The following is a 27,466-nucleotide window of genomic DNA, read 5'->3' on the forward strand; positions in this document are numbered from 1 at the left end:
TAGGCCATGGGAACGGACTAAGGATGCAGAAAAACTCAAAAAAAGTTTTAAAAAAATGCGAAAACACAAATTATTGAAGCCATCAAAATCATTGCCTATTACCTGAATATTATGTAATTTTATTTCAGTTTTTATTTAAATTAATTCAGTTAACATTATACTGAAATAATAATTAGGTTCATGTGGGCCACATTTGGAAATCTTTTGTGTCTGCCATTACCCGAATGTGCTAAAAGAAGATAGAAAAAAACACAAGTAAACCAATTAAAAAACTTTTGTAGAAATGCATATTGGCCAACAAAACATCAGTTACGACATAAAACCAGTAGGCATGTTAATTTTGATAATTCAAAGAATTGAATGGGACCTCTCAATGATGAAAATAAGCTACAAGTTGACGAAAACAACAACAAAAACTGAAAAATTTGAAAAAGCTTTGAAAATGTACAATATCATAAACTCTCAGACCATTCGCTATAAACTGTCAGCTTCGGTCAACATCATTCATTCAATCTTCAATTACAAGCTGATGAGACCGGTCAGCACTTTACGGCTACCTAAAGAAAACAGACAAAAACAGCAAATTAGGAAAAAAGAGAGCGAGAAAAGTGTCAAAGCCATTGAAAAATGAATTTTTCAGCAATTGGATTCTTCTTTTTTTGGCCACACGACTTCGAAAAGACAACAAATACGAACAAATACATTAAAATCACAAACTTTTTAGAAAACCCGTAGTACCAACGCCATTAAACTCAGTACCTTTCAATGGAAGCCTTTGAAAACGCGAAATTATGCCTCGATTGAGATCCGAAAAGGATGATTGTCATTCGCAAGTTATCAATAAGCCATAGCAACAAGTCATTGACTATGCAAATAACAAAAACAGGCAAAATCCAAAAATTCCGTCGAAACCATTATAAACATAAGCTTTTCTCAGAAAACTTTATCTATAGTCCATTGAACTTCTTCACTAAGTCAATGGGAGCTATCAATATTAGGATAATGTGAGAAAATTTTTTAAAAAATTGCGAAAAAAAATCAAAATTGAAGAAAAATTATGATAACTTGTGCATGGAAGTCATAAAGCCAATAGTTAGAACATAAAACCGCTAGCTAGATACGTTTTGGTTGAGCTAGAAAGTAAAAGTGTGCTGGCATTACTGATACTGTCTTACAGTTCACAAATATAAGATTAAGATTGGTTAAAGTTCAATAAATTTTCAAAAGATATTTTTAAAGTCTTAACAGCCATTAAGTTTTTTTTAAAGTCTTAAATCCATAAATTTTTATCGGATAAATTTAATCTATGATGCATTGAACGGCTTCTCAGAACAAATAATAGCTATCAAAATTAAGATAATGGTATTATGATAAAGTTTCAAAAGAAACCAATAATACAAAAATATCAAAATATGTTGAACTTTTTTGAAATCTTGTGGCATTGAAGTCAAATGACCAATAGCTCGCTAACCAGATTAATCTTGGTTGAAGTTGCAAGGAAAGGGGTGATGTAATTACTGAGACTGACTTAGAGGTCACGACAATAAGTTTATGATTGGTTAATAATAAAAAAAATTCGAAAGTTTATTTTCAAAGTTATAACAGCCATAAACTGTCCAGTTAAAACACTAGATAGATTCACTTATGGCGCATTACGAAAACGAAATCTATTGCTCTTCTACTCAACGAGTCCTTGACACAGGACTCCAAAAATTTAGTACAGCCTCAAAAAGAAATTCAAAATGTCATTTAAAATTACGAAAACTCAGAGTCGAAGCCAAAAAAACATGAATGATTCCTTGAAAACGTATTTTTTGTTCATTGGGCTTCTTTTATCTGTTAATGAGGTTTGTAAATAACGGAACCTCGATATGAAAAGTGAGTAGTCTCTAGGTGACTTGAAAAACAAAGAAAATTGAAAAGTTTTCTAAAAAAAGGGCTCTCAATTAGAATTCAATTTTTTTGATAGTAAACTTCCCTATGAGACCAGAACTAGTCTTTTTATCGCTTTTCGCCTATTAGGAACACAAAAATGATTCATTTTGTGGCGTGAAATGTAATTTTGAATTACGTTTTTTATATAAAAGATCTTAATTTGAATAAAGATTACACTAAAAGTGAACAAAATCGTGCCAAATATCTCGTGTTCACATAAAACTCTAATCCTCGATAACTCCTCGACAAAAAACGAAATTCAAAAAAAAAAATCTTTTTAATTTTGAATTCTACGCTGGACGGGCTTCCTTATGATACCACTCACATTTCTCTACGATAAATATACCGATCGGCCAAAATTGTCTGAACAACAAAAGACCCATTTGAGTATATAGTTCCTCCCCCCACAAGTGGGGTCGGAACAATGAAACTGGAAGGCAAATTGCGAAGGTGAAATAAAAATATTCCAATTGTTGAAAGCTTGTTTGAACACTAGTTTCTTTTTCCACTTTAAGAACAATTTTATGGAAAAAATACGGCAACCAATCGCTCGCTTTTTATTATTTTATTGTCACAACTCTGGTTTTTTCAATTTTAAAAAAAAATATTTGTGCAAAAAATTATGGCATGCAATCAATCGCCTTTCTACTATCCTATTGTGACTAAAATTGCAATGCAAATTTGACTCCTCGTTGACATCGAATAGTCAAAAATAGTTTGACCAGATCGCATTAAAAGATTGGGCCATAATGTAAAAGGAAAAGATCGGTCAGTTATGGTCTCGCTAAGTTATTGCTTAGCAGTTTTTGAACTCCACTACTCAGTTTTTGAGAACTTTTGATTGATATTGTAGTTAATTCTGTTGACAAAGAAATCGATCGGCCACAGACCGCTGAACAAAGAGCTCCCTGGCGTAAAAAATCTTCCCGCACAATGGGGGTTGGATCAAAAAAGCGCCACCTGTCATATTGACTTTTAATATGTAAACTTTAAATAATTACACACAATTGTTGTTAACAAATTAACTTTTGTAATAGATACTTTACAAACAAGCAGCTTCTTATGTACCTGGTCAGCTAGAAAAAAATTAAACAGTTTAGCTAACGCAAAGTGTAACTCTGTTAATGAGTTTACCTATACATGATATGACAATACTTTTCAGTTCGGTTACTTTCGATTTTAAAACCGCTCATAAAAATGCGTGGTATAACACATGTAAAATTATACATAGAAAAGCAAGTAATATGCATATGTAAAAATGCATATACTCACTTCTAGTTTTTATATGATATGAATACATAGTCATCTTAATAAAGAAACGGTTTGATGCGAATGAAAAAAGAACAAAAACAATGTTTACAAAATATAAGAATATCGCCTAACTTCTTTTCCTTCCATTAAAAATGCAAATTGAGGCAACTTATCCCGAAAATATGCCACAAACCCAAAATGGTTTTTCGAAAACTTCCCCGACTGTTAGTTTTTCTCCCGAGTTCACAGTTACCCAGGATAAAACCGAAACTGCTCAAATTTACACGAGAAGAAGCGAAAGCCAGTCGATATCAGACAAAACTGGTTCTTTGAGGCGTTCCAACTCGACGGAGAGATTTCTGGGAAGCCTAAGTCAGGATTTATCTGGTTCTGTACTGGTTTTTGACGACTATGGATGTAAGCAGAGTTAAATTTCTTCGTTGTAGCTTTTTCTTGAGATCACTTCCCAGCTTTACCTGGGAAAACCCAGGTAACGATCTCTGATCAGATTAATTGGGGTCGCAACCGGGGATACAGTGCGATCCAAACTACAGCTCTAAAAGCGTTATAAGTGCACCATAGTCTGGACAAAGTTTGCTAAAAGCTCTGGCCAGAAACTGCTTGGATCTGGCACGGTATTGCAGCGCAAAATTTGAATAATAGATTTTTATTGAATTATAATTAATTTTTAATGATTTTTCTCTACACTAAAAAGGGATTTTCATTGTTCTCAAATCTCAGCTGAGTATTCTAATTTAAGAATGCTTATTTCAAACAAATTTTTAAGTAACTTATATATTAGAGAATGGCTTGATCAGAAGGTAAGGTCTGACAGATTTGTTTTGGTATAGTGCTTTAGAAATTGCTCCATAAAATAAGAAACATAAAGACGACAAATTTGTGAATTCTTGTTAAATTTATGCAGTGCATATAGAAACATTTGTATGTGCTTGCAACAGAAAAAATGGCACCAAAACTAAATAAAAAAGACATGCGAAATCTGAAATCTTTTCACTAATGAGTTCAATTTTTTGTTTGAATGAAATCATAGCAGTCAAATAATACGATTATCCAAAGAGGAATCCTTATTTTCCTTCATGGTCGTGTAAAAGAAAAAATGAAAAGCAGGCTAAAAATAACCATCAACAGTATGTAGTAAAAGATTCAAAAAATTGTCCAAAATAACTTCTAGACTATTAAAATTAATTTTAAAAAATCTATTTTGCCTAATTTAATTCAAATTGAACTTTCAGAAAGTATTTATTTTCATCATATATCAAAATTGCTTGTTGGTAGATCATGCGTAACAATCCAGTAATGGCTCGGGGAGCATTATTTCGAGCTTGATTTTTGAAAATAAATTGTTAGAAAAAGGAAACATTATCCACAAAAAGAGTAAAAACATGAGCACATGTACTCCTGTTGAATACAAAACGTCGAAAATCCATTGGTCGTTTTCGAGTTGAACTCCATGAGAACCTCTAAGTTTTTTTCCTTTTTGCTCTACTCAACAGCATCAATTTTATTCGCGGTTCATTGTTCATCGCGGATATGATCCGAATTAAACGCGTGAAATTCAGCCGGTGGACCACAAACCTGTCTTCATTTTAAAAAAAAACTTTTTAAAAATGTTGGAGGAATATGAATTTTGAGTACGCCAATCGTATGCCCGTTTTTAGAGTGATAAAAATTTATAGTGTGAGATCCTCAAAAGAACCTATATCTTCGTTACAAAGATCTCCAGAAATTTGAAACTGAATGCAACCAAATATGGCTAAAAGAACCTCTTCAACCTGAATTTCCAGAAATTTTTTCAGAAACCACCTGTCATTTTTTGATATTTTTAGCAGTTCAATCTCTGGCCAATCAGAGCGTGCTCCAGTTCGACCAAACATCTCATCATCTTAAAGCCGTCGACATACAACCAATACTGAGACTGAATTTAGCCAATCTGATTGGTGCAGAGGATTATGCTGGATGTCCCGTAGTCACTGTGCCCAATCGAGTGACAAAACAGGAATTTTCAACAAATCAGAATGCTCTGCTGGAGACGTTGTTATATTTCAGTGCCATCTTAAAGTTAGTCATGGTTTTTTTTTAAAAATTGCCAAAATTCTTTAAATTTGCCAAAAAATGTGAAATTCGATGAATTCGAACCCCGTCCCAAAATTTACAGAATTAAGCTGTTTTCTGCACCCCTTTCACTCCTCCCCTCCTGCGTTCATGCTATTTTACAAACAGCAAGATGCTATATATCAACTCAAAAAATGTTTCTAACGTCACAAACAGTAAAGGGTGGATTTAGATTTAATCTGTTGACTCTGATTTGGAATGTCTATTCCAGACCCGAGAACAAATCGAAAGGCTACACTGTGATTGTGGATACTAGAGGCACCTTCGGTAAAGCTGTCAAACCATTCGCCCGATTCTTTGCAGCTGTTCCGGATCAGTCGTTCACGACAAAGCAAATTGTGTTTGTGAAATCAGATGACTTCATTGAGAAGCAGATTGCCAATTTGAGGATCAGAACAAAGAAAAACAGAGAAGTTCCGGTTAGTGTCAGTAAGGGATCCATTTTCAAGTGTGGCCCTCTGAAGCATGTCAATAATTATTTGAAAATTCTTTCAACTCCTCCCGGTTGAGGCCCCCACTTATGTACATTGAACACGTTTATTGGGTAAAACACGGGTAGATGTGTGCGATACTTTTAACCGGTAGACTCAAGACAGCGTGCAAAAACTGTCAGAAATCTTAAAGATAACAATAAGTAATAATTGATTTTTGCAAATTGCGAAATTAAATATGTTGTTGTTATTCAATGAAACTCTGTTCATTAAATCTGCTTATATTCAAAAGTTGTATTCAAAAATGAAATGGCACATTATGCTCATCAAAAATCAAATAAGTTTTATAAATTTCATTTCAAATTTTAGTGTCATTGTTAAAATTACCGATACCTTTGCCTGAAAAATTCTCCATTTAGTTTTGTGATGTATTGAACAAGAAAAAAATGAACGATGCGAACCATGAGTAAAGTTCAGTTGCCAAAAAGAAAAATAAAAAACGCTTTTTGTTCGGAATTTTATTAATGTATTTGTTTATATATATATATATATATATATATATATATATATATATATATATATATATATATATATATAAATGTATATATATAAATGTATATATGTGTGTGTGTGTGTGTTTGTTTGTTTGTACGCGCATGCGTGGGTTTAGGTACGTGAGTTTGTCTGTGTCGTGTGTGTACTGTGCGTGGTGTATGTGCATGTAGGAGAGAGAGAAAGAGAAAGAGAGAAATAAAAAAGAGAGAGAGAATTTCTGTCAGAACTCAAATAAAAAAAGGAATGAAGTATTTTTAGTTACAAACTGCTGCCTCAATTTTTATGAAAACCAAAAATTAATTTTCAAAATCTGACTGGTGAACGCTTGGCGAGATCATAGAAAAAAGTATTTTTTTTTGCTCATGAGACAAAAAAGTTGACAAAATCTTTAGCAAAACTTCTTTAAATTTCATTTAATTTTAAATTCCACAACAACAATTACTGATGAAACTTCATCAACTAGTCCACATCTAGTTATTTACAAAAATAAAGAAAACTAAATAAAACGTGATGAAACTTGAGTGAGGAACAGTTTCGAAAAAAAAACATTTATTTGTCCTTTTTCGCGTGTTGTGGTTTGTATTTGTGACTTGTTGTACGCGTAATTTGTGTGCGGGCGTGCGTTTGTGTGTGCTGTGTGTGTGTATGAACGGGAGGCCGTTTGTTTCACGTGCGAGTTATATGTGAGTAGCAGAGTGAAAAAAGAGCTGGTTCGAGTGCCTTCTTACGTTAAAGAGTTAGACATCAGTATATACAGAGTGCAAAAACTTTCAGACATCTTGAAGGCTAGAAAGATTAATTTTCATTTGCTACACCTTGCAGTTTTAAATATATTGTTGTGATTAAATAAAATTGTGCGCCTTAAATCTAGCTCGTAACAAATCTGCAAGATTTTTTCTCAAAAATCAATTGGCCCATTATGCTCAGTAAGCATAAATGCAGACAAAATTTTTGGATGAATTTCCAAAATTTTTTTTTCAATTTTTAGTACTGTGTTTAGAGTTACCGATACAGTTGCTCCAAAAAACTCCATTTAGTTTTCTGATGTATTGAAAAGTAAATAAATTGATGAAAGTTGACATAAATTGACGATGCGAAACATGGATAAAACCATTTGTCAAAAAGAACTTTTAAAAAAATATATATTTTTGTCGAAAGTTCATTCCATCTATCTGTTTATGCTTGTATATATATATATATATATATATATATATATATATGTGTGTGTGTGTGTTCGCGCGCGCTCTTGCGTGACTCTATGTACGTTACAGCATATGTGTTGTTTGTGTAATGTGTAAGCTGTATGTCTGCATAAAAAGTGAGAAGTAGACAGAGAGAAGTAATCAGAGAGATTTAGAGCTTTTAACTCTTCGACAGAAAAATAGGCAGAATGCAAAAAAACTGTCAGAGATCATTTAAAAAAGGCATTACATAATTTCCATTGCAAATTGCTGCCTCATTTTTTCTAAAGCCAGAATCACATTTTCAGTGCCCTTTGGTGACACATCTGCGAGATTGCAGAAATTAATTAAATTTCATTTTTCTCGTGAGATATCAAAATTGACAAAATTTTTAGCAAAACTTCTATAAGTTTCATTTAAATATTCAGTGCCACAATAACAATTACCGATAGATTTCCATTCACTGTTCTACACAGTTTTGTTAGAAAAACGAAGAAGACCTAATTGATCGTGGTAAACCTTGAGTGAAGACCATTTTCCAAAAAAAAACTTTTCTTTGTCTTTTGTGGGGTTCGTAGTTGTGTGATTTTTTTGAGCGTGTTATTTGTATGTGTGTGTGTGTGGTGTGTGTGTCTGTGTGTGTGTGCGCGCGCGTTTATATGGCTTGTTTGTGTCTTTGTGTTTCACTTAGTTATACACTTACGAAAAAGACGGCATTTTTAGTTCAAACGGTTCAAGTAATTTTCTCAAATGAATATAAGTTGCTTTTGGATACTCCCAATGGTTTCTCTGACATAAGGTATTGGTTTTTTGCTATTTTGAGAGTTATGTTGGAACACATTGTGCTACGCACAGACTCGCAGGAGCGATCTTGTTGATTTTATAAACGAAATCAACTGTTTCAGTTTTTACAGTGGTAAAATATGTTCATAGGAACGTAATGTAGTTCATTAACATATGTGGATTTACTCAAAATAAGTTGAAAAAACTGAACTAATTATTACAAAGTTATTTGCTGAATAATTGATATCCATATTAAATAAAACCTTGTTTTCTGAAAAACCGTAAATAAATCTTTGAAAAAAATGAAGATCTAACACATTTTTTGTCGGCAAGCATTTTTCTGCATATGTTTTGAAGTTTTAGCTAAAGTAAAATGTGTTTGTTAAACCGATAAATTAAATTAACTCGGGTTGAATTAACTTACATTGACACGTTTTATTGCCATCGATTGATGTTTTCATACAAAAATTGAAATACTTGCGATATCAAAGAAAAGATAAAGTTGGGGCAGAATTTTTAAAGTTTACCACCGAATATTTCAACCTTCAAAGTTGAAAAAAGGATAGCAAATGTTTTTTGCCAGTCAGCGAGCATTGTCTCATGTTTGCTTGCAAAAAATTTTTATCAGGTAGAAAAATTTGGCTCGAAGAGACCGAAATATTTTAAAGCGTAACTGCAGAATGTTACGTATTTTAGTTTAATAGAAATTTTTTGGTCAAAATTTTTAAAAAATAATAAAAATCGCCAACTGACACGAAGGAGTTAAAAAGAAAACATGTTTTCAAAAAACAGGTTCATTTCGTATCCTCCAAAAAGCTGGACAAGTTGGTCGATAGAAACCAGCTTCCCTCAGAGCTGGGAGGAAGCATCAACTACAACCATCGCATGTGGATTAACAACCGGGTGGATTATGAGACGTTTGTGCAAACAGCCGAGGCTATTCTACAATCTGGTCAGCCGGTTGCAGGAACTCCTAACGATAGCAGTGGAATTGGTGATCTGGCACCCAAAGAGGTCAATGTCGCTGCGGTGAAGGACTGCTATGCCAAAGGTACTGATAGTTTTCTATTGTAAATCAATTATTGCAGAAAAAGTTACAATTACGTTAAAAATGAAAAGAATTTAGAAGTTAATTTAAAATTTCTAGTAAATTAATCTAGAAAATTAATTTGCACTGAAAACTGCAAAAAGTTGGATATTTTATTTTAATGTATTAAGTGTATTATAATACACTTAATACATTAAAATAAAAGATTCAACTTTTTGCAGTTTTGAGCACACCATTTGTCGGAATTTCGAGCGCACAGTTAATTACACAATTTTGACATTTTATGGCCTAGAACCTGCAATGCTCAGAACTAAGTCATTATGTTATGTTACTATTAAACTAAATTTTTGCTCCATGATCAGCCTTTTCAGCTCAATGTAACACATTCTGATTTATTAAAGATACATATGCTTAAACATAATTACAAATTAGATGTCAATTCCAAAACAAGAATCCAATGGCCAGACTTGCTGGTTATCTATATGTTTAAGACAGTTGAAATATTCTATAATAAAATTATGCTGGATTAGTGAATTTATAAAACCGATTATGTAGATATTATAAAAACTACTGAATTGAGTCAAACCGAATTCAATTTTTGGTTCAAAACATAAATTCACTTCTTTCCTTGCCTGTTGTTTCTGTTGTTATTGTTTTCATTGTTGCCATTGTTATTGTTGTTGTTCTGTTGTTGTAATCGTACTCTGAACTGGCTATTTGTATCATCCTGGAATGCGATGATACAGTGACTGTTGCCAGATGTTGTTTTGGAATTGACCAGGAGACCTTGGGACTTGCTCTAGAACAACAGGCACTAAATATGGTATTAAAATTGTTCTTAACTGCTTAATGGGTTTCAGAAAATTTAACTTAAAAAACAGCTTTCATTCTTGAAGAAAAATCTTATTCGAGTCCCGAGAAATTCACTTTTGTTATAGTAGCATTTTGTTTCTACATGATAATAGTTGCCATTAGTTTGTGAAGTACAATGATTTTTGCATAAAAAGCTGTTCGCCTAGTTTTCAGCCCAGCGCGCAATATCATGGAAGAGGTGGAAGAGGTCCGATGGTCGATAAATCCTGGGATGAGATATCGCGCAAAAAAGGAAGAAAATAGCAAAGAGTACCTTGACATCATAGTAGTATGGAAGTTGGCACTCGAGGTCTGTCATGACATCCACCCATGGAAGGCAGAGTAACTTGCCAGTTGAGGGATCCGCAAATACTATCACAGTCACCTCCTCATTCTTGCCACTTAGTGCACCTGTACATACCAACCGACTCAAACCTCCACTTTGACTCTTCTCCCACCCCCCCCCCCCCTACAAACAGAACCCCTCGACTTCCAAAACGCTGCAGATTGGAGATCAAACTTTTTTGGGAAGGAGAATTTTGGTAACGTTAAAAGAATTTGATATACACAAACTTTGGATTCCATGTCAACAAAATTAGCTAATTATGGGTAGTATATTATCACTAGCAATACATTCAATAACGTCGGTCTGTCGACGAGGCTACCTTGTTACTAATCAAATTATACCTCGTTGATATCCCGTTCGATAACGTATCTCTACCTAAAAATTGCTCGTTGTAGTGAGTTAGAACATGCGGACTACGTTGAAACTGCATCTAAACCTGATATTACATTTCATTACTGCTACTCTTACCGCCAAACGAGCGAATTAGTGCAATTTCGGCATCTGGCGTCTAACGGTATTAATGAAAACAGTGGAACAAAATGTACAATGACTTGAAACGAACCAAGAAGTTTATGCATATAACGAACAGCTTATCAATTCATTTCAAGCATTATCATGTATAAACTCAGCTTAAAGAGACTTTATTAAAGCTTCCCAAGTCTTGACAAGAAGATCATGATCTCGCACATGTCTTAATTGAAGTTTCTTTTCATTTGGAAGAATTCACGCAATATTTGATAGTTATCAATTCTATGGAAACTACAAGAGATAAATCGAAATCAGTGATAGAAAAAATTAGAAAAAAATCTACGAGGTACACTCACCGTTGGTTACCTGATACCCAACTGGAATCAACAAGGCATCGTGGGCGTGGTAAACAAAAAGTGTGTTCTTGTGGTTCAACTCATTTTGCAAGATTGTCAGGGCCTCTCCCCCACTCAGGGTTGTGCTATTCCGACCCACTGGCTTGTAAAACATGAACGCGTTACACTTCGTGCCAAATTTGTTGTTGAGTGTGAACACCCACTGGACCAGAATGTCATTCACAGTGGAGTTGTTAACTGTGAAATCAAAGACATCTCGATCTGTCAAGATTTTTTCCAGGTTGCGCCAGGTGACTTGTTTTCCAAAGCCCTTTCCGACTGAAACAAATTGTCTTTTCCCATTTAATCTACATACCCAGGCAACCTCAAACATGAGAGCCCTTAATGTTAAAGTTGATGTGTTTACCAAAGAGGACACTAATTTTTCACAGTTTTGTTCATATTCAACCAAAGACTTAAAGAACTCAATTGAAGATTGTTATACATATTCCCGCAATCTTAAAAGTGGACCACTGGAATGCTACAGGCGATCAACCTTTATTACGTTGACTTCATTCATGTTCAAGAATCCATGGACGCTCAGTTTGAGATTCCCCGGTATAAATAGCATTTCACTGGTAATTTCTCGATAATTTTCCCTCTTTCACAGCGTGACAGAGGAATGAGGGTTTGGATGTGTAACTGCCAGGCTTCTTGTATTATTACAAATACCTGATGAGAATAGATAGTTCCAGCATGAGATAGTGACTGCCATAGTCTGGCTCTTGAGGTGTTTTGCGGATGGTGACCCCACGCTCTCCACAACTTCACAGCTGCGCCAGATTGTGACGTCAAAATTGCGGATGATCGAATCCATCTGCACTGAGTCTTTGTCTTTCTACAAACAGCGCTGTCAGGCTCGTTTCTTTTCAAAACTTTAATTCGTTTCAACTATGACGTACACAAAAACGTTTCCAGTTTAATCCGATAGGTTCCAGTTTGATATTCTATCGGCCTGTGTCTTTTGCAGGGCCAACTCAGATTTGTTGTTTTAAAAGCTTAGCAATGCTATTAACCTCTAGCTATTTAATTGTGACTGATACTTCATAACGACGTTTAAAGAAACGTTTGTTTTTTCTATATTTTTATTACAAAACTGTACCCCACCAAATTTCGAGATATTTGATTAATCAACAAGCTAAAAAAATAATATTTCTACCAGTACATTGAAAAAAAGCTATCTGCAACAGGGCAATTGACAGCAGTAAGGTATGCTCTGTCTGTTATTTAAGTTACTAGCTTCTATGCCGTAACAGCCACATTGACTAACCAAAAATATTTTCAGACACTGCACAAAAAGACTTGGTTTTTTAATCAAAAGTTACTATTTCTCTTTTGTTTTTCAACGGCTACTCTCCCAATTGCGACTAGGAAAGCTTTACAGTTTAGCTTTACAGTTTGAATGAGTTTCTGTTGTTCGACAATTATGCTACAATGCGCACTGCTTTTGAGTCACGTGATTTTCACGTCAAATTAGTACTGTTGATTGTCTCTATCGAAGAGGATGTCGACAAAATATCAACAGTTTTCCATAACGCTTTTCTCAGTGGAAAATTCATGTTACCATAAAAATTCTTAGCAATGTATTAATTTTGTCGAATAATGTATAATTAAACAGAGTTCGATGCAAATTATGTGCAAAGAATCTGATCTTTTACGAAAAATTATTTTGTCATTGGTATACATTACATAATAGTGAAAAAATATTTGATGTCAAAATATAGTTTAAGGTTGATTTCTAGAAACATAATGAAGAATAGTAGACCCTTTTAAATTGTGTAGAGAAGACGTGAAAACATCGATTGAAGGTACCATCACATTGTTCTTCTGCTATTCTGAATATATTGTGAATAACTGTGGATTAAACACGGTTAGCCTATTTTACCATAGCGTTAGCGTTCTTTACCACATACATGACTTCCAGTCTTCGATTGCCTCATTTAGTCGGCTCAAAATGTATTGTTCTCAATAAGCTTTGTCTTTGTATGAAAACGATTGCTGTTTTCGCCAACTTTTCAAAGTTAGCAAATACTACTTGTGAATTTTATACCAAGTAAAACTCCATCTGTCTGGAGTTGGTCAAAAGAACTGAGGATGCCCGATAATTTCTTCCTGGCCTGATAGATAATTTGATCAGTGTTCCCTTTCGAAGCAAGAACTTAATGGGGGTCAATGTTTCTACGTCCGTACGGTCTTTCGTTCATTTTTTCGTTCCCATCGGTCTGTCGCGCATTTTTATAATATTTCACCATAAGACCGAAAATACATCTTCCGTAGCTAATCAGTTCACCAATTACAGTTACATTACTTTCATGGAACATGTAACCGACCATTTCTATACTCCTTTAAAAGGAAGTTCGATTAGGATTAGATGGGTTGAAATTCCATCTAATTCCTTGTTGTATCAAATGATCCCCGATACTTTCTTTGTTGTATACTGTTACGTGATACAAAAAATCTTCAATTAACTCCGACAAACTCAGTTCTTTTGCGATTATTAGAGTAATTGTTTTGCTTCTTAGAAAAAAACTCCATCGTTACGTTGAGAAAATCATAAAGGTTTAACTTGGTTAAAGCTTCTATTTGTAGTGACCTGACAGTTTTACATGCAAACGGACAATATCATCGCTTACAGTTTGTACAGTTTTTCTTCATAGAACGTAGATTTTGTAATGCCAAGTATCAAAATGCACTACTGAACATTGTTTCTCATTTCCTCAGTATTTCCATGTTGCTTCTGAGTCGGTTCAGTTCGGAAGAATAAATAAAGTCTTTAATGTTTTGAAGTAAACAATATTGGATGCATCTCATTGGATACTAGATTTTGCTTCCAGCCGATATCAGTCCTTTTAATGAGGAATTGAGCAGCTGGATTTTGCTTCTTTTTGAAAATATCTTTTCAATTTTGAGGGTCTTCATCTTTTCAGCAAACTGTTTTGGGTGTAGTAACTTGACCATGTTTGTCTTAGTTTTCTCACTTTCTTCATTGCTTCTTTCTATTTTTGTCAATCCATGTTTGCTCAAAGCTCATTTGGCATTGGCTATTGTCTTTGGTATTCTGTTGAACTGTGTAAAATGTTCCTATTGAACTACACATCTCTTTTCTTTGACTTATTCAATGAAGTATGACTCGCACATATTTCCCTTATTTGAGGAAAAAACTATATTCGTTTGTTCTGGTCTTTTTTCTTGTCAATTCAACCAGACCTTCGCGGTGAGGCTCTTAATTCTCATGAATTCTTCATTTTTAGCTGCTTCGGCCGACCCTATTTTGAGGACAAAATTAAAGATGAGCTAAATTTTTTCAATTTTCTTTGACTGTGAACGCGTTTTTCATGGAGCAAGATGTTGACTTGCGACGCGGCCTTAGTTTTAGAGAATATTTGGACCATGTACGAGAAAACCCTTTCGTGGTGTGCTCATGAGAGAAAAGGAAGAAGTTTTGATGTGAAACGATCCTTTAGCTGGACTGCTCCCACAAATTTGTGATCAGATGTGTTTCCAACAGGACTACTTTGAAGAACACTTTCGGTCGAGTGCCGCTTTGTATTTGACACATACTGACTGGTTGTTGAGTGTTGATTTGGGTCCACTGGCTCACTTATTTCATCTTGTCCAGAAAAGCTCAATTGGAGACCACGTGGTGTTTCTAAATAAAAACTGCCGGTTTATTATTATTATTTTTGTCGGAACCTTGAAATAACCGTCTTGAAACCCCTAACGAGCTCTCCCAACAAGCATAGGTTTTACCTTTTTACTTCCCTCCGACTAAGTGGGACGCGGGAACTCTTAAATCCCGTGTTACTGTACAGTAAAGATTTCATAAGAGCTGATATTTTTTTTCGTGTTGTTACACAGAAATAACCAGGTGCTCAATAATTTTTATCTCAGCCCTCTTCTTCGCCCTTCCCAGGTTGATTTTGCTTGCTCCTCGACTCCTCTGTCACCTATGACAATGTGACGTTGAAGTATAGTTTAACCCACGTTGCGTTACTTCATTGAGTACTCTGGCGTTCAGCGAGAACCATTTAAACCGAACTTTAAAGCGTCTTCTGGAGAGTCACGTTATGAAGCTTAAGGCACACATTTTTCATTTTTTTATAAGCGGGAAGGGATCTACTCTGTTTCGGCTCCCAGCGTTTTTTACGCCCCCTCCCCCTCCCCAGTTACAAATTATATGTTGTTATATAGCACGTTACTATGTAGAACAATAGCAATTAGTGTCATCAGGAATCATTTGAGTCCACATTTTTAATTATATTTTGAACCCGATGACTTTATTTGACCAGGTAGTTCAGTTTTTTTTTCACTTATCTCAGTTACAATTATTTGTCGACATAATTTTTTGTTTTTGTTTCCGCAAAAAAAATTGATTCGTTTCGTTGTTCCAGGGTCGAATGTCCTCCCTAAAGTCCTCCCATTTTGGGAGGAAACTTGTCTATGGGAGTAAGTTGATGTAAGAGGGGTTAATTTGGTTGGGGGGGGGGGGGGGCAAAACGATGTAAGAGTGAGACTGCAATGGGATTACTTTTGAGGAATTACCCCTCTCCCCCTTGGCCTCAATTGCGATGTAAGAATGAGGGCGGGCGCAATTTGTTCGGAAGGGACAAAATGGTTGAAGAATTGGGCTGCCAAGTCTGTAATGTAAAATGTTGTAAATATGAGGGAATATTTTGTTTTATGAAAGCTGCTGAAATCTTGTTTTCATGTTGATTCTAAGCTGTCTTTAAAACTCAATCAAAAATTGTCTTGCGGAATATCAACCATTCTGTTCCATCTATCATTCAGCGGTATTTTTTCAATGTTTGTCAGGTAAACATTTACAGCCTAGAACTTGGCAAAAAAGTGTAAAATAAAGCTGTAAGCATGTGCAGAAAAACTGATCACCGTTGAGATCATTCTCTCTAAGATGATATTTTGCCTTTTTGCCTGCTGAAATATTTGTTCTGCAGTTCAGGTGACAGCAATATCTTGCAAATAGGCGAGGGCAGCTTGCAAATTGTGTGGAACAAGGGTCAAAATTCTCCACCCAGAAAAATGTAAGATGCAATGGGCTGCCAAGCCAAAATGATTTAAGTGTGAACGGTAAAAGATAAAATAACCCCCACTTTTACATATTTTGATCTGTCAAAGGGGGTAAATTACTCACTCTTACACCAATTTACCCCCTTTGACAGACCAAAAAGATGTAAGAGAGGGGGAAGTTTTTTTATTTTACCTACTGAATCTTACATAATTTTACTTCTCTTGGCAGCCTATTACAGCTCGAAAAGAATTAAGACTATCAAGCTGCATTTTCTTAAACGATCTTCCCATTGCAGCCCAACTCTTACGTCTTTTTGGTCGGAAAAGTTTGACCTTTTTTCCCGACATTTGCGAGAGGCCCTATTTGTAATTTACTGCTGTTCCCTGCGCTTGTAAGAAACTTTTTCACTTTTTTGCCGATGTTTACGCTATAAGTGTTTACCTGATAAAAAATGCAAACAATTCCGCCAAAAGTATATGTGACAGAATGATTAATTTGACATAACAAAGTAAGTCGAAAAAACGCGAATTGTAAGGGTTATATTCCGCAACATGTTGCTTGAGTGAGTTCGAATGTCGGCTCGGAATCAACGTTAAAAACAAGAATTCAGCGGTTTTCAATATGTGATAAAAACTTTTTTCGTAAAAAATAATAATAATAATAAATTGTATCCAACGTATTGATCAGAAAAAAAAACAAAACTTGCTCTTTTACATTTAGAAAGTAATATCAAAATTCATTTATGTATTTAATACTCCAGGAGGACACATTTAGGCCAAGTGTCTCGAGCGAAAGAGATTGTAAACATCAAAGATTATATGTAAAGATTATGAAAATTTTACTATGAAATTTGACTCATCATTGTCAATAATATATAAGTCCAAAAACTTGTGACAAAAGTCCTTTACTTGCCGATTTGAGAGATCAAAATAAAGTTGACAAAATTGGGGAAAAAATTTAGCAAGCAATTAACCAATTTACGAATTTTTGGTTGCAGTGAGAAGTTTTCAAACTTGTTTTTAAATAAACACAATTTGTGAGAGCAGTTTCGCGCATTTGCTATTTTGAGAAGCTCTTCCCTTGAGATCCAGTTTTTTAGAACTGGGAGTTCATATTCTTTTCGTATTATTTTTATTGCCATTTTGAGTATTTCATACAGGTGGAGCTCTGATACATTATAGAGTAGCAGTTCTTTCCGCTTTCTTGTTATGGAGTCAAACTTTTTTTTGAATGTTATATTTCTGGCTATTCTTTTCACATTTGATTCAGGGGTTTGAGTACTTGATTGCTTGTATTAGCGTAAACTAAAACTCCGTATTGAATTACTGGTTGCACATATGTTTGATAGACTTGAATTAACTGATTTGTTGTTAGGACCCTCCTAATTCAGTAGAGAAGTGAGCAGAAATCTAACATTCTTTTCGTTATATTTTTTAGCAATGTTCTCAAAAATTTAATTAATGGTCTAACTTAATCCCTAGATACTTAAAAGTTTCAACATTTTGGATTGTTTTACTGTTAATATACACCCTTTGAGACTTCTTTTGCACTCTTTCGAAAAATCGACGCATTTCGTCTTCTCAACGTTTAAAGTCTCCTCAACGTCTTCTCAAAGTTCGATTTCTCTTCAACCAGGAGGCTTTTTTCTGAAGAATTACTTTGATTTTAGTTCATTTGTTTCGGGTTCAATTTTTGTATAAACTACAGTGTCATCTGCATAGAGGATGAATTTTATGTCAGTTGCTTCTAGGGTCAGATCATCTATGCATATAATAAAAAGCAAAGGACCCATTATTGAGCCTTGTGGGACACCAAATTCTATGCTCCTCATAGATGACTTCTTCGAGCCTATTTTAGTGTATTGAAGTCTTCTGCTCAAATAGGACTTCAAAATTTTCAAAACATGTCCTCTTAGACCATGACTGGAGCATTTTGCCAGTAAGATTTGGTGGTCCACGGTGTAAAAAGCTTTTGTGAGATCCAAGAAAGTACTGATCGTATTTTGTTTACTAATTAGCTAATTTAATCGAACACTTTTGCTGAGTTCCACCAGTGCATCAATTGCGCTGCGGTTTTGTCTAAAACCAAATTGAGTTTCATTTAACACTTTTTATTTATTAAGGAAAACAATTATTCTGTTGAAGATAATTTTCTGAAAAATTTTACTTAGCACTGATAGCAGTGATACCGGACGATAAGTTAATGGATCACTTTCGTCCCCTTCCTTGAAAATTGGGATTACTTTTGCAAATTTCAGGCGATTAGGAAACAAACCAAAATTTAGACAGGAGTTGAAGACTTCGCAGAGAAAGGGTGAAATGGATGGCGCAAGCAACCGTATGCAGGTCTCATTGCGTTTAGCATTAAATTCTTCTGTAAGTTTTCTCCCTAAGTCTACAAAGAAATTATTAAGCGATCCTACTTTTGACTCTACTTCCTTGATCTCAAGGTTTTTGTATTCACCCATTATTTCATTTACGGCATCAAAAAAATTTTGAGTGTTTTGACCAGCTTTTTTATTTATTTTTGTTTGATAGTATTGTCTCATCTTTTTCCTGACAAGTTTCGTAACTACTTTGGATTGATTTTCATATTTTGCTTTGGCTGATGAAAATTTTTCTTTTAATTACAATTGCCTTAAGTGATGTTTTTTTTGTAGCAGCATTTTTTTACTTCGTTTTCGATCCAGTTTCTCTTGTTTCTAACAGATGGGTTTTTTCCGGAATTTTTACCGGAATAGTTCTCTTATTAAAGTCACCATTGATTCTTTTTTGCCTGCTTGCATAAGCATAATACTACTTGGGCTGAGTATAAACTCATATTATACATTTTTTTGCAAATAATTATATTATTTTGGTCAAAATTTTTCAAAACTGTTCAGAAAGTTGAACTTGGAACTATACTATAACAGATTTCTGTTATTATTTGCAAATTAGACATCAATATTTATATTCGACTATTTTATTGAAAATAAAAGGAGACAACTAAAATATTGACAAAAGATCAGAAGTACATAGTCCAACCGATAAAGAAGAAAATGAGTGGTACTACACCGTCGGATGACAATGTTTTGTTTTGATATCCAAATTCATTGAGATGTTACATCTGTTGGATTGGAAGTGTTCACACGGAAAGTTATAGGAAATGTAGTTATATTAAAAAAAGCGCTTAGTAGTAAAGATGATAATCGTAATTTTTCGTGAACAAGTGTTATACAATCGTATATCTGAGCAACAAAAAATGTTTATGTTATCATTTTTCATGATTTGCAAAGGTTTTCCAAACGCGTACTTTAACGTTCTCTTCTAGACTTGTCGATACATGGTTGTCTATTATATTGTTCTTAATGAGTACCCTCTTAAAATTCAGAAAGTTTTGTTTAAATTTTTTGAAATTACGTTCAAGGTTTTCAATTTTCATAAAATGTGTGATTCGCTTTTGTTTTTCGTTTATCTCTTTTGAAATTCTGAGCTCTGTCAGAATTTTTTGCGAGCGTTATAGATGCTCTCTGTCAGTTATAATCCATTATTTGTAATCCATCCTATTAAGCGAATATGACTTTTTCCGATAAATTTTGCTCTGCATAAAAAATGGTTTCTTTTATTCGTCTAAACTTTTGTATGCATAATTCAACTTGATTTTCCATATCTGTTTTTCTTCAAAATATATGACTTCAGTGTTCATTTGACTTTGCAAAAATAGGCTTGATTTGAGATATCTCGTAAAGGTTTGATTTTGATATCAGTTTGAATGATTTTTTCGCTATACTTGAAGTTTCATTTTGTTGTTAACCAGGGATTGTCGTCTCATTTTTTCTAGAAAATTTATAATTACAACTCTCAGTCGGCTTATATTTTTCGAGAATATTAGAAAATGTTTCATTGATTTCTGAGAACATTGCGTAATATATTTCTTTTGATGAACAGTACGCTAGTCTTTTAGCGCTAGCTCCTTTTATAAACTTTGAGCAGAAGTTTTCAAAATCTCCTGACAACCAGGAACATATTTTGATAGGTCTCCTGTTTGCCTCAGTTCCGGTTTTCCGTGTTCTAAGTCTCAGTTGCAATTACAATTGTTTCGTTGCCTATTTGTTGAAGCAAATGCGTTATCTTACGTTACTGTGTAAGAAGATGACACCACGGCTTCTGGGAGACAGGAAAATTATTTACCCACTAAGATGGGGTGGGGGTTCAAAACAGAATAGATCTAATGTAAGTCATCTCCTGGACTCTTCTGGCGATGAACAATTGCTGGCACTGCAGACTGTCGGCAGTTTTAAACTTGGATGAGTTCTTAACAGTGTTCTAACATAAGTTTTAACAAATATTAGCCACAATAAAAATGGCAACTTTCTTACGTCTAATTCTGCCAGCAATTTTGGGCTTTTTTGTTACCTTAGCCAATTCTATGCACAATCTCATCAACCCTTTGCCCAAAGGCCATCAATAAAATGCCAAAACTCATACCTTTTCGTACAGGGTGAATATGCTTCGAGTGTTGTGACTCATTTGCACCGCTATTCTGGCCAATTTTGTGAAAAGACGGCGAATATTCACTCCCACTGTCATTATGACTGGTAAAACTGCCCGCCAGATTTTGAGTTGAATTGTACCCTGCTTTTCTTTTAATCACTGTTTCGAAATTACCCCCAGGCGGCGAAACAAATCCCCGATTTGAGCCCTCTTCTAAATCAATGGATCGTTGTTTACTTTTGTTTGTTGTTTGTTTATACGGGCTATTGAAGGTGTGGGCGTTGTTCGATCTGGGTGACGCAATTTCGTTCCAGTCCTGTTGACTTCTGCTCCAGATAGCTGGATTTGAACTTGCTTTTGTAAAATTGTGTTTTTTGGGAGAGCGACGAATGTTTGAATGTTGAGGCATTTTCTTGTCTCAACTATTATTAATTTCAGAATGAATTTTTAAAAGTATAAATAGACGTTTTCTGAAACTAAAACTCTTAGGTTGATGAGATAATTTGATAAAACATTATTGATAAAAAGATTATCTTTCGAATATTACAGCTTTTTAATTGACGCACGTTATTATAAACACGTTATAATCGTTACCATAATTACCAAATAAGAAGGAAATAAAAGTGTTTGGAAAATAAAATCACCAGATAAAATTTGAATTCCTTTAATTGATTTTTATCCAACTTTTTGTTTGTTCTCATTATTAGATAATGGTTTCCAGAATTAAATCACGTCCGTTGAAAATAATTGTTGACAATGAATCACATTTAGTGTTCATTTGCAACATTCTGATCTGTAAAGCAGTTTAACGGCAGTCAACAACTTCCTGGGAAAACAACTTGTGTCGAAATAAGCTTTTGGTAAAATTATTTTCTGATAAGTGTCTTTGACATAAAACAGAAAAAAAACGATGGGCATTGATAATGTTTTCATCAATACACGAAAAGTGAAGTAATACAAGGGCGATGAAAGAATGAATAAAACCGTGCATTATTACGGAAAGCTATCCGGGTGTTCAGATATATGATAAAACTAAGACATTTCGCTTTCTTTTCACGCTTTTACTTTTAAGTCTCAACAATGAAGTAGGACAAAAGAGATCGCACTCGCACCTTAGACCTCAAAAAATTTCATAATTTACGAAGCTAACCAGAAAATTATAAGCGCTTGATATAAAATTTTTAAAAGTTTGATCCTTTGATGTTTTTCAGCTCGCGAGAGTATGATAGTAAGTTTGGATATCATTGAGCTTCTACAAAACAAAAGTATTTCCGCCCCGCAGGGAACCTATATCTTGACAGCAGCGAAGTTTTCACAATCCCCTAGTTTTACTGGCAACTTGATTACGCTTTTTGTCATGAAAAATCTTTCCAAACATTCAGAGCTGTCAGAGCTGTCAAAGAAACAGCTGTAATAGTCCCCCAACTTTTCCAATTATCTTAACAGCCAGTTGTCGGTTGATCAAAATTGTTTTCTAAATGAAAAAGTGTTTCGAGATGACGTTTATTGAAGCAAAAAGCGGGGGGGGGGGGGGGTTAAAATACTCTTTTAGAAAAAAACACACAAAAATGGAAGTTTTGCAGGTTCTGTGACCATAGACTATAGTTTGATCAAAGTTTTTCAAAACAAAAAGAGAGCAAACAAAAGTGAGCAGTTGATTCAAAAATTTTTGCACCCAAAAAATTTATCGTTTTTCCTGTTCTCTTTTCAAAATTTTGAAGAACTAAACTTGCGGTAGCAAAATCGCGGTAGCAAATGTCTCCTGGCGTTTCCCCAAACTCAACAATTCCTCGTATAATTTCTTACTCATCGCTGTTTTGAAAATATCTTAAAATGGGAGGTCGGAGGAGCAAACATCTCAATGAAAGAATATTTTAAAAACTCAATCTTTATAGCAAAAAATTTGCGGATAGCTGTACTCAAATAAAAGATAAATGCAAACAACTAAAATCAGATTGGATATGCCCCAATTAAATAAATTAAATTAATTGAGAAAGGAACCCGAAAAGCATATCAGCAACTAATTGGAAAAAAAAGACGTTTAAAAAATTCTATTTTTTTCAAAACACTAAGATATAACCTTTTCGGAAAAAAGAAAAGAAATCATAAAACCCAGAAGACAAAAATGTTTGTTACAAGTCTATTGGAAATTAAGCAATATGACGGTAGAATAAGTTTCCTGCGTTTACCGCATTTTATCTACCAGCTTTTCTTCCAAATGAAAAAAAATTTTTGAGACAAACGTTTTTTTATTAAAACATTCTACATTAAATTACCATCCTATAGGAGAAATTTAGGTGGCGTCTTGAAGACTTACGCAAATCAAAATAATATATTTTTATCCCCAATTCTTGATATCTTTTTGAAAAAAACTAACTATCAAAATTTAAACAAAACATTTAGTTGTATACATCCAACCAAAGCTCAAGACTGTCAGACCCGAACAACAATTGATTTTTATTTTTCTCTTTGACAAAACTTTTAAGTTAAAAAAGCTTTTAAAACAAAGTTTCAATTCTGGTTAAAAAGACGAATGATTAGACATATGACATTTGAAAATATTGTCTTTTTGAAAATTTTCTCAATTGTTTTCTCACGCGAACTGGTTACTTTTTCTCATCCTGTTTTCATAAATACGTCAACAAATGTGATTGTTGCAGATAAATTGTTGGTCACGAATTCCAAAAAATAAGTAAAAAAAGCCAAAACTTCCCAATATTTTTGTAATTTTAAACTTTCTTGTTTTTGTTTAGAAAAATCAGAATACCATAGTTCAACAAAAATTTTGTTTTTGTGCACATCAATAAAACTAAAATTTATAAACGCAAAGAGCATTTTAATCATGATCTAGACGTGACAACTGCAAAGGTACAAAGTTTCAAAACTTTTGGCTTATATTTTTCAAAATTTCTGTTGAATTTACTCAAAACAAAATAAGTCTTTTTTATCTTACCTACTTGTGGATACTATTCAGTTCTCTGTTAAACAATTAGTTATTACCTTCTTCCGTGGTGAAAATAGCTATCAATTAAAAAGTTTTGAGGTTTTCGTCCCGTTGTCCATAATCTCTTCAACAAAATTATTCACAAAGTATATGCCAAAAGAGTATCGATTGATCTCCCATTCTGATGTGTCTAGAATAGCAATTGCATGATAGTTTCAATTCAAAATCTTTTTGGAGATATTCACTTTTAATTCATTTTTGGTTCAAAAATATATTTGACAAATTAAGATGTCTCAGAAATTTTGCTACTGCTAATCACAATGGCAACCGATCATTCATTGGTGACTTCTTCATTTCATCTTTTTTTAAAAAAAATTTCTGTAATGATTTGACGTCCCGTAGTTAAACCCGTTTCTATTCCAGGACTTGTAACCAAATATTACATTGAATCAATAATGATAGCCCATTTCAGCTATTCTTGGTCAATTATGACCGCAAAAACAATAGAACAAATTCTTATATATAAGTTCAAGCAAACGCGAATTTACAAAAATAGATATGAATACAATTTCTTAAAAAAAATGGCCACTTATTTTTTCTTTGATGATTTTAATTTTCTTTAAATTCATGTCTCACTGAAAGCCACCCTCAGCCCTCAGTTGATGCGTAACGGAATCGAAAATTGCTATCAAGCTAAACAAAACTAAGTTTTTCTTTATAGTTAATTTGATTTTTTTTAGTTTTTGATAAAACGTAGGTTACGACTTTTATCATTATCCATGCCTTCAGCTGAGGAATTAGTTTTCATTCTTTGTGGTTTGCCCGCCACTCAAAATAATCCTTCTTAAATTGTTCTAGGCGAGGAACTTGTGAAAAGACTTGTCAATTTGCCTGACCCCAAATCTCTTCACACTTATCAACCGGAGTCAACGGACCAACGAGATATGCGAATTGTTGTAGAGTCGTATCTCGGGAGACTTTCGACAGTTAAAACCGAAACGGGTTCAGCTGATGAACATGATTCGGGTGGAATCTCTGGGAAGAGCGGGCTCCTTGCACTAGAAAAGGATCCACAAAATGGGGCTAAAATGTCGCAAAAAAGGGAAATGTTGGAAAAATTGATCCAGGATGCCATTCAAGTGAGCATATATACATTTCTTTTGCTTTCAGATTTGACTCGTCGACTATTTTTTATTTTACAGATGCTAGATTTGCTTCTGCAAAATGTAAATTTCTGAGTGACAATGAACTTATTTTTTTTCTGCGAACCTTTTCATTTGAAGTACAGTTCATCAGAGTTAGATATAAATTTATCATTTATACTACTGGATAATTTGAACTCTACTCTAAGTTCGTGTAGTAGTTTACCTGATTAATTCTTAAACACTAGTAAGAAAAACATTTTCATTGTTTTTCGATGTTTTTCGATTTTCTGAACAGGAGATCTTTCTTGATTTTATTCGTGGTTGTGATCAAGTTTAATCTTTTAGTTCATTGACTGGAGCAGAAACGAGGGTGGTCGGCTGTTTGCGGGAGTGCTTGACGAGATAGGCAAGGATGATAGTGAGACTAAGACTCTTCAGGTCCAAAATGACGCGCTCATCAGAAGCTGTCAGGTACGGAATTAATTACTCACTAATTGTTCTGCACAGGTTGCAGCCTCCACCGATAAAAATTAGTTTAAAAAAGAGTCGTAAAGATTGGGAAAGATTGGAAAAGATTGCAGAATTTGTGAACATGGCTACTTCGTCATTGTTACCCATGATTATCCGTGGCATTGAAGTCATATATATCAACATTTGGAAAACCTTGAGTGAATTTCAAGCTATATTATCGTTGAATTTTGAAATATGGTGTATTCATTGCAAACTGAAAACAAAAACAATGACTGATTTTCGTGTCTCTTCCTGAAAAAATGTGTTCATTCTTTTGTCAGAAACATATTTTGTATTTATGCGATGTCAATACAATCCTACCGATACGGGAAGTTTTTCCCCTGTGAAGGGAAAAGCTGTTTTTCGTGTCTGAAGTAGTAAACTTTCAATTAGAAGGCAGTGCTTACTAAGTGTCGGAATTCATCCATCGATGCAATATTAGCCATCGAGAACGGCTGTTATTCCTCCATGGTTTGTTCGCTCTCTTGTTGTAAAGAGAATAACACAATCTGTGTGAAGACACCTTCCTAAAACTCCCATTGTCCCTAGCCTTCGCAACCCTGCTAGCATCGCTTGACACCCCCAAAGGAAATCAACCTTAGTGCAAGGTCTCAAATAGAAGAGAATACATTTTTGTCAAGTGACTGATTTTAACAAAAACTGAGGTCCAGAAATCATTATCTCCCCCTTTTTCCCTAATAAATCTAAAATCACAATGGAACGACTAAGTAATTAAAAAAAGAAGTGACCTCTATTTAAAATGGATTAGATTTTAAACTCTCAATTTACACATATAAGTGAGTGAAGAAGTTTTAAAAAATCTGACCTCTGAACTAACGTATAAATCTCTACTGATAAAACGCAATCTGATCAAATTCAGTTAGAGAGGCTACCCAAGCTATTTAATCACAAGCTAAGGCACGATTGTTGGTAGTCATGTTTGCATTTTGAGCCTATCGCACAACTTGCCTAGTAAATTGGTAATCAATTCATATTAAAACACATGCGAAATTAGAGAACCAAAAAATTCTGAATGGAACACCGATTGCGTTGAAAACTTGGGTCTTTCCCATTATAGCCCCCCATTATGGTATAATTACCATGATTGGGGGGCTTTAGGTTATCTGACGACTAAGTTGGGGGGGGGGGGGTATAATGGGAAAGACCCGAAAACTTTTGGTGCCAAAACTTAAAAAACGAAAAGCAACCCCTGAATATACTGCAAAAATTAAAACAAAAAAGAAACACGAAATCAAGGGTTTGAGTTTGAAGTAGCCAGGATGTCAAAATCAATGATTTACTATGAAATGGCACGTGCTCTGTAACTGGGGGGCGCATAACGTACTGGGGGGGGGGCACAAACGGAAAAGATCCCAAGGATCTTTTCTGTTTGTGCCCCCCCCCCCCAGTTTAGTGGGCACATATTATTTGAACCCCCCAGACGCACAGGCAATATTTTTACATAGTGATTTACTATGTAATGGCACGTGCTCTGTAACTGGGGGCGCATAACGTACTGGGGGGCACAAACGGAAAAGATCCCAACAAAATTATTAGGTACCCAGATTTCTTTTCGAACACCAGAAAATCAGGATATGTTCACAAAAGAAAAACAAATGCCTGGAAATTAGTCTGTTTCACCAGAAAGGCACGAAAAAAAACAAAACAAGTCAAATGGCTAAAAAAAATTTATTACAGAAAAAAAATGACTCTAAAACTCGAATTTTATTTATCCAAACCCAAATCTGTTCCATTCACAAAAACCACGATGAGACATGAAATCGCCTCAATGTGGCTTCAGAATTAGGTTAAACCCTAACCCAGAACAGGGGGAAAAGTGAAATGATCACAAAAACTTTAAACCTCGATATTTCCTTGAAAAAGACCTAATGTTTTTTTTTAAATTTCAATCTCTACGCTCGACAGAGTTCTAGTAATACCATTCACAACACTTTACGATAAATGTATCTATTGGCGAAAATTGACTGAAA

The 27,466-nt window shown here is 34.4% G+C and overlaps 2 protein-coding genes across 9 annotated transcripts in view; one reads left to right on the forward strand and one right to left on the reverse strand.

Annotated features, from left to right (window-relative positions):
- Positions 1 to 3,232: 3,232 nt before the first annotated feature.
- The window catches only part of LOC142345665 (muscle M-line assembly protein unc-89-like), a 249,231-nt gene continuing 224,997 nt past the window's right edge, over positions 3,233 to 27,466 (forward strand). For all 8 annotated transcript variants that reach the window (XM_075397869.1, XM_075397874.1, XM_075397871.1 and 5 more), the window contains exons 1-6: positions 3,233 to 3,603; positions 5,034 to 5,265; positions 5,531 to 5,738; positions 9,062 to 9,320; positions 24,679 to 24,959; positions 25,311 to 25,436. In XM_075397869.1, coding sequence (XP_075253984.1) covers positions 3,339 to 3,603; positions 5,034 to 5,265; positions 5,531 to 5,738; positions 9,062 to 9,320; positions 24,679 to 24,959; positions 25,311 to 25,436 — 1,371 coding nt within the window. In that variant the 5' untranslated portion in view covers positions 3,233 to 3,338. The remainder of the gene's footprint in view (positions 3,604 to 5,033; positions 5,266 to 5,530; positions 5,739 to 9,061; positions 9,321 to 24,678; positions 24,960 to 25,310; positions 25,437 to 27,466) is intronic.
- Positions 9,621 to 21,462, reverse strand: LOC142346310 (uncharacterized). The gene is made up of 6 exons (XM_075398837.1): positions 20,871 to 21,462; positions 14,833 to 15,027; positions 12,051 to 12,212; positions 11,340 to 11,657; positions 10,444 to 10,580; positions 9,621 to 10,116 (listed from the first exon to the last, which is right to left on the reverse strand). Exons 1-6 carry the CDS (start codon positions 21,283 to 21,285, stop codon positions 9,934 to 9,936), a joined length of 1,410 nt encoding a protein of 469 aa, XP_075254952.1. The 5' UTR covers positions 21,286 to 21,462; the 3' UTR covers positions 9,621 to 9,933.

Source organism: Convolutriloba macropyga, chromosome 9 (assembly GCF_964194025.1).
Source record: "Convolutriloba macropyga chromosome 9, txConMacr16.3, whole genome shotgun sequence".
In the NCBI taxonomy this organism is placed as follows: Eukaryota; Metazoa; Xenacoelomorpha; order Acoela; family Convolutidae; genus Convolutriloba; species Convolutriloba macropyga.

Coding starts and splice junctions, on each gene's coding strand:
- LOC142346310 (XM_075398837.1), bottom strand. CDS start 21,285: ATGCCTCAACATTCAAACATTCGTCGCTCTCCCAAAAAACACAATTTT. Junction 11,658..12,050: donor GAACTATCTATTCTCATCAG/GTATTTGTAATA, acceptor AATTTGTTTCAG/TCGGAAAGGGCTTTGGAAAA. Junction 10,581..11,339: donor TGGGTATCAGGTAACCAACG/GTGAGTGTACCT, acceptor TGGTATGTACAG/GTGCACTAAGTGGCAAGAAT.